A 14,451-nucleotide genomic window follows, 5' to 3' on the forward strand; every position below is an offset into this window, starting at 1 on the left:
ACACATGTAATTAAACGTTTGGCAGAATCTTTGCCCTGCAGCTTTACTAAGAAATTCAATAATGATAAATCAAGTAGCATATATAGAGGACTTTTTGTGAACAAGATTTAAAATAATGTATGTGGCACAGATCATTATTTGCCACATAATTGCCTTGGCAACGTTCTTGCGAGTACCCTTGTCTGATTGTGTCAGCTATTCTCTCAAAACCACCCTTTCTTCTGCGCTTATCGCTGCTCCAATTTGCTATTGAGGCTTTCCTGATTTCCAGCCAAATCCATGTTTAGCCATAATTATTGTTTTGTTCCCTGTAGCCTGCGCAAGATGCAGCGTTTCAAGCTGGGAGCGCTTTGGTTGTTGCGTTTTGTGTGACAGCCGCACAAGTCCCCTCCTGTCTGTGTCCAACACCCTGAGCTGGTGTCTTCAGTCCACTGTAATTATCTTTTTTTTTTCCCTTTCCCCGCAGCAACTGAAGCAAAACACATCGCTTGACCCATGTGCGGTTTGTAGTCTCGCTGTTACATGTGACGCTACTGGGAAAATCACCCTGGGGTCGTCTCCCTGGTTTTGCTGCCTTTATCCTCTGCTAATGCACCGGTAATTTGTATGAGAGGCAATTTTGTGTCCAAATTATCCATCTAAACCACCCTCTGTGCTTTCCCTGTAAAAGCTGCATCTATTTTTGTATTTCCCGCAGATTTCCCCCATTTGCTGCTGGCAGGGGCACCGTGGCATCCCCGTCCTTTGTCACCGCTGCCCTCAGAGGTGCTGCCAATATGCTTGTAAAAAGTCTGATTTCATCAAAAGTTTTTTTCAGTAATACCAAGTATTGTAAGTAAAATAAAGTAATGAAAAAAAGGTATGTGATAGAAGTGGCACCTGTGTGCCGGGACGGAGTGGATACCTCGGCAGGTGGGAGGCTCAGGTGGAGCAACGGAGCTGGGCTGGGTGTTTGATTTCGTTAGCGAGAGCTGGGAAATGGATCTTCTCTGGAAATCTGAGAGCCCTGCAAAACACCCCGGTCATTCTCAGCAGAATGGGAAGGGCTGAAACTTCCCCAGTGCCGTGAACGTCGGCCGTCGCATCCCTTGCTCTGCTCCTCCGTGGAGCTTTGTGCTTTTTCTCAATGAAAGTTCACCCACAAATAGGCGTCGGGGGGGCTGGAAAGGCATCACTTTGACGTTTAAACGTTAGCAAAAGCCTTGCTGCGGGAGTCCCGGGGGACGGCGCAGCTTTACAGTGAACCCGTCAAACCCAGGAACAAGGGAAATCAGGAGAAAGCACGGCTGGAATAAACACGCTGGTGTTTTGTCACTGGAATTTCTCTAAATGCCGTGGAAACCGTTTTCCCTGCTCCCCAGAAAGCCCTTGGCCGCGGCGGGGGGTTCCTGCCCCTCTCTGCATCCCGCATCGCCCCGGTTTTCGTGTCCTGCGGCTCCAGCCATGCCGGGAGCCTGGGGACAGCGCGGGACGGTGACGCGGTGCGGAGCGCGGCCGCGGGGCGGCCTGGGTGAGCTGGGGATAACGCTGGTTGTGGGGGGCGTGCCAAGCAATTAAAGTAATCCAGCGGTCTGGCAGGAGAAGGGAATTTCATCTGCGAGTGGCTCCAGCCTCGGCTGCCCCACTGCCAGCGCGGCCGTGCCAGCGCTCCTGCGCTTGTCCTTGCTATTGCTTAAAAAAAATATTTGTCTTTGTCCCCGCGGGCTGGGAGGAAGCTCTGCCATCGAATGTTACTGCGCGCTATTGACTGCGTGAGGATTTGGGGACAGAAAGTGTCTGGCTCTGTATGGCTAATGGCAGTGACAACGCTTATCTGTGCGGCATCTTGTGTGTTTGCAGAGCAGCCGTGGCCTTTTGGGGGAACGCACGAGCCTGGCGGGTGTCACGGTTTGCAGCCCTGGTGACAGCGTGTGGGGATGTTCCTGGTCCCACTGCCATCAAGTGGGGTTTTAGTCTTTCCCTGTTTTTCCAGCATCAAAATATATTAAATTCTTAGTTTTATTTTCCGTTTTGGGATGTCTTTACGTGCCCGTTTTTGTGTTGCAGATGGCACGATGCAGAGTGATGCTGACACCCCTGCTTTCCCCAGGTGACCCCATGTGTCAATTTGCACGAGTCCTCCTAGGCTGAGGTTCTTAATTAGCACTGAAAACACAGGCTGGGCAGCGTGCAGCGGGACGGTCGGCATCGTCCTGCCTCCAAATGCCGGGGGAAGCAGTTGGCATTCCATCAAAACGCTTTCAGACGGCTCCTGACACCGAGTCTGCAAAAATATCTTGGAATGGGTGGGTCAAGGGACAGGAGAGAGAATTAGATAAATCCAAGGGGAGAGAATTATATTGTCTGAATGTCAAATCTGTAATATGAAGCTGTGGCTGTTGCGGTGTGAGGTTGAGGACGATGTGCTCCTCGTTTCTTGGCTTCCCTTCACCTTTTCATGCTGATGGCGATCACCGAAGGTCTCGGTGTGTGTAGGTTTTATTGCAGTGCTGCCTGGCGCTCGTTCCACCCTTCACAGCCCTAACTGGGGCTTGGATTTTAGTGGCATGTTTTTAAATAACTGGTTGAAATAGAGCTGATAGTAATGGTCCTGCTGGGAGCAGAGGTCCGGGAGAGCCCGGGGTTATCTGCTGATGTCTCAGCAAATGGCAGCGGCAAATCTTTTGGTAGCAGAACAAATGGTCACTAAATACGGCTCAGTGCACTCAATTCATGACTGGAGTGAAATCAAAATGAAGCATTACGGGGTTTTCCTTCAGCAGCGAAGGCGATGGAGCTGCAGACCTGCCAGGTTTGGGGTTGGCGAGGGGGGACGGTCTCGCTGTGGGTCCCTGCGAGCGCTGCCCGGCAGCTCTGTCCCCATCATCCCCATCATCCCCATCATCCCCACCATCCCCATCATCCCCATCATCCCCACCAGCCGCCGGCCCCAGAGCTCGTCCCGGCCAGGTCGGGACGTTGCAGGGGGGTGAGGAGGAGGAGGAGGAGGCAGGGAATGCTTTGCCTCAGGGTCTCCCTGGCCCGTGGGCTCTGCAGATCGCTTGGGGGAACCCCCCACCCTAAAGCAGGGGGGCCACACACCCCCCTTCATCCCTGCTTGGGTCAGTGTTTCTCCTTCTCTCTGCTTTGTCCGTCAGGGAGGGGAGGCAGGAGATGCCCAGCTGTCCGTCTGTCTCCTCGGCTGACCCAGCTGTTTTTCTGTACCCCCAGACAAAGGCGAGAACGGGGAGCCCTACCAGAGGAGGAAGGGTGCGGGGGGCAGCCTGCCAGACCCCCCCCCGCCGTTCGCTGCGCCCCGGGACGCTGCCCCCCCGGCCGGCAGCAGCAGCTGGAGGCGCATTCTGCTGCTGATCCTCGCTATAACCATCCACAACATCCCAGGTAAGTCCTGGCTGGCTGGCTGTCCATCCCAGCCTCTTTCCGGGGTCAGTGCCATCCTGAGGGGGGTCGGTGCCATTCTGGGGGGGTCGGACGGGGGCTGCCGCCTTCTCTCCCTTCTGCTTTTTGGTGCCGCTCACAGATGGCCCTCAGTGAGCGGTGCCTGGTGCCTTTTGACAGGGTCTGTCACGTCAAATCCCGCTCTCCTGGTGGGGCTGAGCCACGTAAGGTCTTGGCAGCAAAACCCCCTCCAAGGGGGGGCCCTGGGGGGGCTTGGGCTGGCGGCTGCATCTTGAACATCTGCAGCCCCGCTCGCCTTCGCCAGCCTGTCGTGGGCAAAAGTCGTAAATCCGGGAGTATATTGAGAAAGATGGCACTGTAAAGACAACAAAATCTGGTCTCTTTGTGTTTCTCTTCTGGTCTGTGTACCAGCAAGAGATGCAATTTAAAGCACCGCTTCTCTGCGGGAAGGTGTACAGTTGGGTTTTTCTTGTTCGAGGGATGGAGTTTGCCAATAGACGGAGAACTGCAGAGCCCCAAGTCTTGAAGGGCTGCGTCCTGCCAGGGGCTGGGCTGCGAGGCTGCGGAAAAAGAAGTGATTAAAAAAAAGATGAGATAGATTTGTAACAGCTGAGGACGCTCAGCTGCTTTGCAATTCTTGGTGGTGGTGAAAGTTAATATAAGGCAACCTTTTTGAACTTTTCTTCTTCTCCTTCCCCTCCCCTTCTCTGTGTCCCTCCTCCCCTCAGTCTGCCCGGCTCAGGTTGTAGCCTGGTTGGGGTGAGCGCAGGGGGAAGACAAAAAAGCTTTTCTGCATAACTTGGGTCTGTAAACGTGGAGAAAAACGTTAAGTGCCGCGGTTTCCGAGCTGGCACAGACGCGTTGGCAAGGAGGCGGCTATTGTCAGCGCCGGGAGCTGCCGCAGCGTCAGCCCCGGAGCCGGGGGGTCCCCGCAGCCTCACGTGGGCTCGTGCATTTTCGAGAGCGACTTGTATCCTGTGCCAGGGCAGCCGGCTGAAATTCCATCGCTGGTCGGGCTTCCCGGGCGCAAAAGCTCCGTTACGGGTCTGTAATCACACATCCTGTGTTTCTCCCCCTGCAAGAACACCCCAGAGTTGAAGGGCAGGAAAAAATCCAAGCGAAGGCGCAGTGGGCTCTTTGTCACTGCAGTGGGGACGTGCGTGGGTGTTCTTGCGCCCGAGCGCTGCTGACCGCCCCCCTCCCAGCCCTGCTGCTGCTGCTTCTCTCCGGGCACTAATTGCTTCATTCCAGCCAGTCATTGGTTCCCAGCACCCGGGGGTGCTCCTGTCCCCATGGATTTTCCTCTTTTCATCCCTTTTTTTTTTTTTTTAATTATAGTTTTATAGCTCAGATGTCTTAGTTCAGCTCCATGTATTGCCGGGGGAGGCAGATGTATGGCAGGAGAGGCAAAGAGGGAGCTTTAAATTAGCCATGTACACAAAAATAAGGGAAACGTTTGCACTGAGCAAACCATAATTGGATTTCATCCTTCAAACGAGGTGTCAGGAGCCCGGGGTGAAGAGCCAGGCAGCGTGTGCGTCTCGCTGTGTCGGCTGGGGATTCCTGTCGCTGTCACCAGCAAAAAAAGAAAGTTGGTAGAGGAGTGAATGGAGCATCACCCGTAGCAATAGGTCAGTGGCAACACAGTCCTGGCCGTCGCAGAGATGCCACTCTAACCTTTAATTGTGCCTGCAAGAGCACAAAGCCGCCCTCGGACGGTTACAGAGGCTCAGATATTCCCTTTTGCATCTTAAAGGTCACAATATTGAAGCTTAATATCCAGAGAATTGTGTGAGAGTGATGGTTTGTGGATGGCTCAGCTCCACGGGGAGCTCGGGGTCATGATGGGGGCGTCTGTCCCTGCCCAACCCTGTCCCCAAAGTCCCTCTGCTGCTCTTGGCCCGCTGGCGTGTCCCTTTCCAGTGGCTGTGGGGGTGACAGTGGCAGTTTGTGCTCGGTGGGGCCGCTCACCGATGACAAATCCCTGCACCAGCCTCCTCCTTTCACCGGAGAGCTGCCCAAAGTCACCCAGACGTTTCAAGTCGCGGAGGTTGGACTTGAGCCCGCGTTTGCCGTCGTGCTCCCCAGAGCCCTGTCTGCAGGCCAGGGGACGCCAGCACCGATTTCACCCTAATCAATAATTCAGATTGCGATTGAAACGGGAGCTCGCTGCCTTCCTCGCTCATCACGGAGGTCTCTGGTCTCGCGTGAAGCAGCAGATGCTGGTCCAGGCGCTCGCTGAGCAGTGGGACAGAGTTAAGCTCGGCTTTCCCAGCAAAGCCGGCGGCGTTTCTGTGCTCTGCTGCGGCCCCGGCCTGCGGCGCAGGGTTTGGAAACACCGTCATGTTCTACCTCAATTATCAGCCCTGCCAGCGGAACGGCTGACGCTGTAATTAGCGCAGACTCCTGCAGTGTAATGACACCTCGGCTGGGGTGGCAGCGCCTGAGCTGGGGGGAGCTCTGCCCAGGTGCCTCTGATGGGCTGGAAATGATCTCGCTCTTTGAAACCTGCGGCGTTTGAGCCCAAACTCTACCAGGTCCCTCCACCTGATGGTTAAAACCCTCACAAGGCCCAGGTCTGGTCCTGTTCTCCTCCGCCGTTGGTGGGGAACGCGCTCGCTCTTTTATTGCCAGCAGAGAACAGTTTTATTTACGTTGAGCCCCATGTAGGGACGAACATGTTTTGGTCTTGGCAATGCATCTGTCTTTGGTTCCAGGCAAACGTGCTGGAAGCTGGTTAACGTGCGGGTGAGATAACTGCATGTAAAGACCAGCCTCTCGCATTCAGTCTGTATTTAGCAGGCTCTGCCGGCAAGCAAAAGGTTTGTTAATTTGTTCCAAAGCAGGGACTGGCAATGTAAAGAATAAATTGATAATGACTGGAGATGCCAAACTGCAGACTGTTCCTGCTAATTAATATTCATATATGCCAGGTTTAGTGGAACATTAATTATGTATTTAATCAAGCCCTGTTTATGCTGGTTTATCTTTGTACCTTGGGTGGCAGTTATGCTGAAGACTTCAGATTAATTAAAACGTTACTGGCGTATCACAAATAACAATTAGCGAGGTGTGAGTTGAACCGCCTTTCTCTTTGCGCTCGCTTAGAAGGGAGAAGGCGGCAGGACGGAGCTGGCGGGGCCGCGGGAGCTCTGGGGGGGTTTGCTGTGCTCCGAGCCCGGTGTGGGGGTGCGGGCAGGGGTGTCCCTGCTGCCCGAGACCCGGGCGTCCCCCGGCCTGGGGATGCTGCGGGGACGTCCCTGCCCCGAGCGCTCCCACCGCTGCAGGTGAGATGGAGGAGGGGACCAAGGTCATGTTCTGCAACTGTCATCGTGTCCCGGGATGGAGGAGAGGACCAAGGTCACGTTCTGCAACTGTCATCGTGTCCCGGGATGGAGGAGAGGACCAAGGTCACGTTCTGCAACTGTCATCGTGTCCCGGGATGGAGGAGAGGACCAAGGTCGTGTTCTGCAACTGTCATCGTGTCCCGGGATGGAGGAGAGGACCAAGGTCATGTTCTGCAACTGTCATCGTGTCCCGGGATGGAGGAGAGGACCAAGGCCACGTTCTGCAACCGTCACCGTGTCCCGGGCTCTCCCTGCAGCCGCGGTGCTCACGGGGCTGTCACGGGCTCTGTGCCTCCCTGGGGTGATGCCCGGGGGAAGGTACAGCCCGGAGAGGGGGCAAGATTTGTGGTGCTGGCACCCTGCTTGTGTCCCCGTCACCAGGCTGCCATCGAGGCACACCGAGTCCATTACTTACGGTGGCGGTTCCTCGCGTTGGTGATCAATTCAGGCTGGGCACCTCCCGCCCGTCCCCGTGGCAGCTCGGTGTCACCTCTCCATCCCTACGGACGGCGCAGAGTGGCAGCAAATGCTGCCGCCACTTTGTTTTATCCCGAGGAAATGGGGGTAGAAGGGAAGTCTGTGCCAAAGCATGATAAATGTCAAATTGATTTGAACCACGCTTGTTTGCAGCTTCGCCTGGGAAGGAGGACGCTTCGGCTGAGCGCCCTTGGGCCAGATAGCGTGAGACCTGCCTGCTGCCCTCTGCGCGGTGACAAGGGGCTGGGGACAGCCCCGGGAGCCAGAGCTGCCTGGACGCTGGCTCTTCTTTATGGCTTCTTACAGCCTGAACCGCTTGTAATGTCCTTTTATGTGTCTCTGGCTTTATGACCGTCTCGGGGAGAGGAGTAGACGGCGGGTTTTGGCTCTGGTTGTTGTCTGGTGGGTGTAGGGGATCCATTGGTACCTAAAGCACGGGGTGGTTTGACACCTCCCAGGTGACCACCCTCCACGCGGGGATGTCCCACCACTGCGTGGCCGTGGCCGAGTGCAGGTCCATCACATTCCCCCGGTGGGTGCAGGGTGGGATGCTGGAGCTTTTTATCCCTTAAACCAAGGCAGCAAAGTTCAACCAGGGCTTGTCTGTCAGTCCTGAACAGAGCTGGTGTTTCGTGTGGTGGAGCTGGTCCCGAGATGATGGGCGATTCCAGGATGCGGCTGGGTTGCCTGTTGCTGGGGAGCTGTGGGTGGAGAGGGGTTTGTGGCTGGCCGCGTGCTGTGCCGTCAGATTGGCGTTCCTTGCGAGGGGGCGATTTCCAGGCTGGTGACTTTGTCATTAGCAAAAATTGATTGAATTCGTTCTCCTGGGACAGGCGCTCCCATGCACTCAGCCTCCCGGGAGAAGGCTCGGGCAATGAATGTGATATTGCATCTCAGTTATAAAGGCAAGTGATTATTTATATGAATATTCTCAGAGATCCATTTAAAGGTTGGTAACATTCATTTTGAATGATGGATTTTTTTTTTGTTGGTCTATTGAAATTGAGACTATTTTACAAGTGTTGACTTCAATATGCATTTGGTACCCGCTGGGGTTCGGCAGAGCATGAGAACGGGAGCTGTTTAGCGGCGCTGATTAATCTGTGTCTCATCCATGTGATGCCCCTTTCTGAAATTACAGCAAACCTCCTCCCACTGTCACTTCTGCTGGTTGCATCACTTTTAATGGCTATTCTTGGGCACTCTTGGAGCACCTTTGATTTCTGCTGAAAGGCATTATTTTTAGTAAGAAAAAGGAGGAGGAGATTTGTTTGGAGCCTGAATTTCAGAGAAGAAGGTGAAAAGGAAGATGCGGGGAAGGGAAGGTGTCTGCGTGTGCGGCGATTCGATGGAGCTCAGGAGCTGCAGAGCGTGGAGGGCAGCGGGGAGAGCGCTGGCCCCGGGATGTGTGACTTGTCTTTGTGACTCAGAAGGATGCAAAGATGCACATTTGAACAGTCATGAATTCTTCACAGTGCTTTCTGCTCCGGGGAGAGAAAAAACCAGCCTGGGATGTGGCTTTCCGCGGCTGCCGCCCATCGCAGCGGTTTGATTTCCAGAGGGACCCTCTGGGCACGGGCGCGTCAGGGATGGAGCGGTGGTCGGTTTGCGACGTGATGGCCCCGTGAAGGAGAAAGGTCAGATCGGCTGCAGCCCACGGAGCCAGAGCTGGACGTTCGGTGCCGACCGGAGCGTTTCTCCCTGCGGTGACTCATGTGGGATCAGCAGGAGCGCGGCACTCGCTCCGGGAAAGGTTGCTTTAACCTTTCATTAAACTTGCCATTAATTGTCGCCTCGTTGGCACATATTTTGACATTTTCACCTATTAGGCACCTCGATGGATTGAAAGGACTTGCTCCAAGTCGTTAAGCTTCTTGTGCAAGGGGGTGGAAGGCGTGCGGAGGCGGCGGGGCCGGGAGAAGGACGCGGGCCGCAGCCCCAGCCATGCTCCCGGCAGCCCCGGGACGGCTCTGCCCCGCTCCTCTGCTCCACACGAGACGCCACCAGCAGAATCCTGGTCCTGTGAAGGTGGATGCTGAAAAGCAGCCCTTCTGTGGGCACAGCAGGGCTCCCCGGCTGCCTGTGCACGCCGAGCATCGCTGTGTCCCTGCCCTCTGCGGCTGAATAACAGCCCCGCATAAATGTAATTTTGTGTGTTACATGGGCATGGTTGGCAAATCTTCCTCTGCATCCCGGGGGTGTCACAGCCCCGCACGCTGGCACCGTTAAAGGGGGAACAGCGCGGGCGGGGGGCAAGAGTCCAGGGGTCTCTAATGCCCCATTGACAGCGGCTCATATTTCAAAAACCCATTTGCAGGCAGACACCTGGCAAGGCAGCGGAGAGCTGATAATGTACATTTATCTCTGCGGCATCATTTTTAGTTTGTGATCAGTGTTTTGTAAGCGGTAACAGCCACAAAGGTGACAAAAAGCAATTAAATACGGTATTTCCACCAGCTGGAATGAAAGTCCGCTGCAATATGCACGTGGAAGCTCCTTTTCTTTCTTATCCCCATCAGATCTTGCAGGTCTGTTGCATTAAACATCAGTGAGCGGTGGCCTGAGAAATCATTTCCGTGCTCGAAATGAAACATTAAATATCCGTGATGGATTCAGGTCGTGTGGGCTTGGGTCGGTCTCTCCTTTTAGGGTTGTTTGGGAAAGAAGTTGTCTTCTCATCTCTATGATGAAGGAGCTTTGGGATGTTGAGCAATTACTTTAATTCTTTAAAACCAGGTGTCCCACCCTACCAGGTTTGCCCTGGCAGCTCGGGCTCACTCATCCCCTTCTTGTTCCCAGCCAAAGCCCTTTGGCCGGGCTGGTTGCACTCAGGTGGGTTTTCTGCTGTGAACACCCAGTTCTGGAGGCTTTTTCAGACAAAGCTCCTATGAAATTACCTGGGAACTCCTCAGGGTAAGGCATTGGGTAGCCCATTGGGGCTTAAAATCCCCTTTAATGGCATTTTAACTCCGTGGCATCGCACACAGCAATATGGTTTGGCTTTCTTGGTGTCCGTTCTGTTAAACACCAGCGAGCTGGGGATTTCGGCTATTGGCTTTTCCAGGTGATGGGTGGCTTGACCCTGTCATCTGCTGCTGTTTTCTATCGCCTCTTGCATAACCTCGATGGGACCCGTCCGTGAATCTCTGGAAAACTCGGAGGCCAAGCTGCACTGTTAACTCTTATCTATTGAAATCAAAGCGGCGCAGTTGAGCTATCTGGGCACGTCAGAAGCTATTGAGATGTTTCACCTTCTTTCAGCTGAATCGGTGCTTTATTAACGGGTAAACTCCCGAGTCACTTACAGAGCTGTCCCCGGAGCAGGAGAGAGGAGCTGGGCTGACATGCAACGCTGAAGCAGATCCGTGTTGGCTTGCCGGCAGTTCCTTACCCAGAAAGGCAATTTCTCTCTGTTTTCTCCATTTTCAAACTGCCTGGCTTTGCTGTGCTTTCCTGCTGCTGCTGTCCCCGCAAACCTTTGTCAAGTTTTCCTCCCACACACCATTTTATTCCCCTGAAGGTGGGATTTCCTGAGCGGGCGCTGCCGGGCGTCCCAGCGGTACCAGCCGCAGCTCCGCACGACGCGCCCGGCCGCGCTCACACACTTTCACCGTCTGCTCCCTCTGGGGCATTATGGTGTGAGATAGCACTGAACTGGGTTTATTTTCCCATTGCTTTTTTTACAGCCAGTATTTTGGCCGCTGGGCGGGACCCGTGGGGCTCTGCCTGCATCTGCCCGCCGTTGCAAATAGTCGTGGGAATAACGATTGCCCGGGACCGCTTTGTCTGAGCAGATTAATGCAGCTGGTGCCTCGGGTTTTGTTCTCCCTGTCCTGTCCCCGTCTGTCAGGCTGCGGCGTGCAGGTCCGCGGGGAAAGGGGACGGGGCCCCTTCCCCGTCCCTCTGTACAGCCCTCTTGTTGGTCGGGAACCCAGGGGAGGAGAGAGAACGAGTGAATAATTCATACCACAAATAATAATACATGCCACTATAAACTGCAAATTAATCCCTTAAATTTTGTCTTTGCATTCTGCTGAAAGGGTCTGTGGTTAGGGTAATAATTAGGAGTGATCTCCCCTCGTTAGTTGGCTTCTGCAGGGCTGCAGAAAAGGCATAATCCTGCTTGGCCGATGTCACTTTGTCACGGTTCCCGTTGGCCCTGGGGTCTCTGCGGACGGCTTGTACCGCGGCTGAGGGCTGCCCCAGCTCAGGCGCGCTGTCACCGCTCCGCGATAGCGCGTGACGGTGCGGTGCTCCAGGGACTCCTGCGCCTCTGCTCCGTCCACACCATCCGTTGCTGCTCCCCGGATCCTCTTCACGTCTGGGGAATCCCAGAATCCTGGGTCGGAAGGGACCACAGGGCTCATCTGCTCCAAGGACTTCTCCACGGTATGTCCCCCTGTGACACACCTGCCCGAGCGCGGGGAGCTGTGTCCCACCTGGCTGAGCTGAATTGAAACCAAACCCTAACAAGCCGCAATCTTTTATAGTAAGCCGCAGCTTGCTTTGGGTCCATTAAGTAGTGCGGGAGCCGTGACGGGTGCCATAAGCATTTAACCACAAGATGTTGGTGTGTTATACGTGTGTGCGTGGGCAGCGGCGGGCTCTAGTGTGGGGATGGGAAACCTGACACGCGCTGCTGGGTCTGGAAAAGGTGCTTTTTTTCTCACAGCCTTTGAGGGAATTGGGGCCGGGGGATTTTGGGGGGTTCAGCATCACCCCGCTCTTGTGCTGGTGCAGTTTGCTGGATGGCCCGGGAAGCGGGGAGGTGGGTGATGTCCCCAGCTCGGGGAGGTGACAGTCTGGGGAGGTGGGAGTCTGGCCAGATGGCTTCTTATGGGGAAATTATGCCAGAGGTGCAGGTATTCTCTCTCGGAAGAACCTGTGGTTATGGATGTGGAAGAGAAAAAAGTCTTTCTAAAATGACTTTAACCTCCCGCTTGCTACTTGTATAATGGTGTATATCTAGAAACATTGAAAATCGCTGATATCTGGTAATCTCTGCACTTTCCTGTGCAGTAATGGCAAAATGATATTACCTAGAAGGAACTGGAATTCAATCTTGGGGGAATAAAGGAGTTTGAATAGTGGCGACAGGGACATACTTAAACTCTCATAGAAATACAAACCTCATTATAGCAAGATTAATTTCCCACTAGGAGCTTAACAGTTCTTCAAAGAGCAGGATGAATAATTGATGACATGTTGGCATCCGTAGTACCTTCCTAGAGGAAGCGTGTTCATTTGCTGACCCAGGAGAATTAACTTCATCAGCCCTCGCAGGAGGAGATAATGTCGCTCCCGGCTCCGGTGACGCTCCCGCCAGGCCGGGGGTGCCGGGGGGGCCCCAGTTCAGGTGGAGCGTGAGCCAGTGGGTGTAAAGCACTAAGGTACATGTAGGTGGTGTAATACTTGATATTACTATGGAGAAAGACTGGGGCAGGTGTTAACGAGCCCCTGCTTGCTTCATTTAATCAGAGGATGCTTTTGCAATGAGCCCTGCGAGCGTGTTGCTGGCCCAGCACCGGGTGTGTGTTAGATCCCGCAAAGGGTCTTCTCAGCACCGCAGACCCTTCCCTTTGCTCACAAAAGGCATTTACTGCTGTTAAATCCATGATTCCTGCCATTTCTTTCAGAGCCCTGCAGGCACAAACCTCCGCCGAGCTGTGCTCTCGTCATCCGCCCCGGAAACCTGCCGTCCCCGGCAGGCAGAGCTCTGCTGTTTCTGTAGGTAGAAGCTATTTGCAAACCCTGGGTTTTCCTCTAATCTTTGCCTTCCCTCCAAGCCCAAGATTTTGCCTCTGCTCAGACTGTGGGATCTGAGTTGCTGCTTCTTTTGTTGTCACGGCGGATCCTCCTCCCTGCTCCATCCCCACAGCAGTGCCTGCAAAAGGGTTTTTTAGGTGAAGACACCCCCGGGTGGGTGACGGGTGGGCTGTGCTGCCGAGAGCGTCCTCTCGGATAAACTGGCATCTCTCTTAGATAAATTAACCAATAACGAGTGGGTCTGTGTTCTCCTGTCACCGCTGTCCTAAGCTGCTTGTACATCAAGAGAAGGGGAAATAAAATAGAATAAAATCCCAGACTAGCACCTCTGCTGCTGTTCTGCAAGAGCGGGCTGTCAGGTCTGCCTGGAACCTGCCTGACTTTTATTTAGTGGTGATTTTTTTTGGTTAACATTCCTGTAGGATATTGTTCTCTACCCACAGCCTATGCTCGTTTTCCTGCTCTTTATGGCATATAAGGGTAACATAACAACCAGGGTTAATTTACTTGCCACCATAATTTATCAAGGCCCTGTGAGCCATGCTAGCTATTTACTCGTTTGGATTTCCAGGGAATCCGAAGGGCTTTTATTTTCAGTTGTTTTTGTGGATAGGCTTTCTCCCGAGGATGACGAGTGGCTTCCCGCGGTGGCCGCAGAGCTCATTCCGTGCTCAAAAAAGGAGCTGGCGAGGGCAGGAGCTCGGCGGCCCGCGGATCCCAGACCCGGGCTGTGCACGAGGGTTTTTCTGGCCACCGATGGAGATGGGGAGCGGGCGGCCGAGGGCTGTGATCCCTGCCTGACGCCTAAGCTGCCCTGAATAGGATTTAAAATTGCTGCCTGCTTAATTTCAGCCGGTTCTTTCAGCTCGCCAGGCTCTGGCGGACTCGGGCGGTGGGTGATAAAGGGGAGGGTTGATGAGATGGACTCAGCCGTTCCGCTTTCAAGTTGATCCTTTGAACTTCAGGCTCATGTGGCATTTGCAGCCGGAGATGCTGGGGGATGAGTCCTCCTACGTGAGCGTGGAACGGGTGCTGGGCAGGGCTGGGGCTTCTTGGAAAATTTGTGTATTTTGTACGTTGTCCTCATCCAGGTCTTTGGTATCGGGGCTGGGCTGGAACGGGCAGCACTGAGCCACATCCAGGTGCCCCAGGACCGTCTCCCGTCTGCAGCTTGTTTTGGTGGCCAGCACCTCGCTCCTGCCAAGCAAACCGTCCTCTCCTCCCTGCCGAGGAGAAGAGTTGCCCAGAAAGTGCGGCACTAGCCATGTTTTTTTGGGCTAATCCAAAGGCCAGACACCCTGCCGTAGCCCAGAGCCCTGCGGTGATGCACCATTTCGGGATCCCGCCTGGTCTCCCTGGGGCTGCAGAGCTTTGGCCTCCCCAGGAGCATCCCAGCGCGGGGTGGGAACAAGCAGAGCTTTCCACGGCGACGGGGAGGAGATGGATCCGTGCTGGGCCCCAT

The 14,451-nt window shown here is 54.5% G+C and overlaps 1 protein-coding gene across 1 annotated transcript in view; it reads left to right on the top strand.

The window, feature by feature from the left end:
- The window catches only part of SLC39A11 (solute carrier family 39 member 11), a 77,681-nt gene that overhangs the window by 40,608 nt on the left and 22,622 nt on the right, over positions 1–14,451 (top strand). The window contains exon 6 of the mRNA XM_065648204.1: positions 3,211–3,381. Coding sequence (XP_065504276.1) covers positions 3,211–3,381 — 171 coding nt within the window. The remainder of the gene's footprint in view (positions 1–3,210; positions 3,382–14,451) is intronic.

The sequence above is a fragment of the Caloenas nicobarica genome, chromosome 18 (genome assembly GCF_036013445.1).
Source record: "Caloenas nicobarica isolate bCalNic1 chromosome 18, bCalNic1.hap1, whole genome shotgun sequence".
Lineage (NCBI taxonomy): Eukaryota > Metazoa > Chordata > Aves > Columbiformes > Columbidae > Caloenas > Caloenas nicobarica.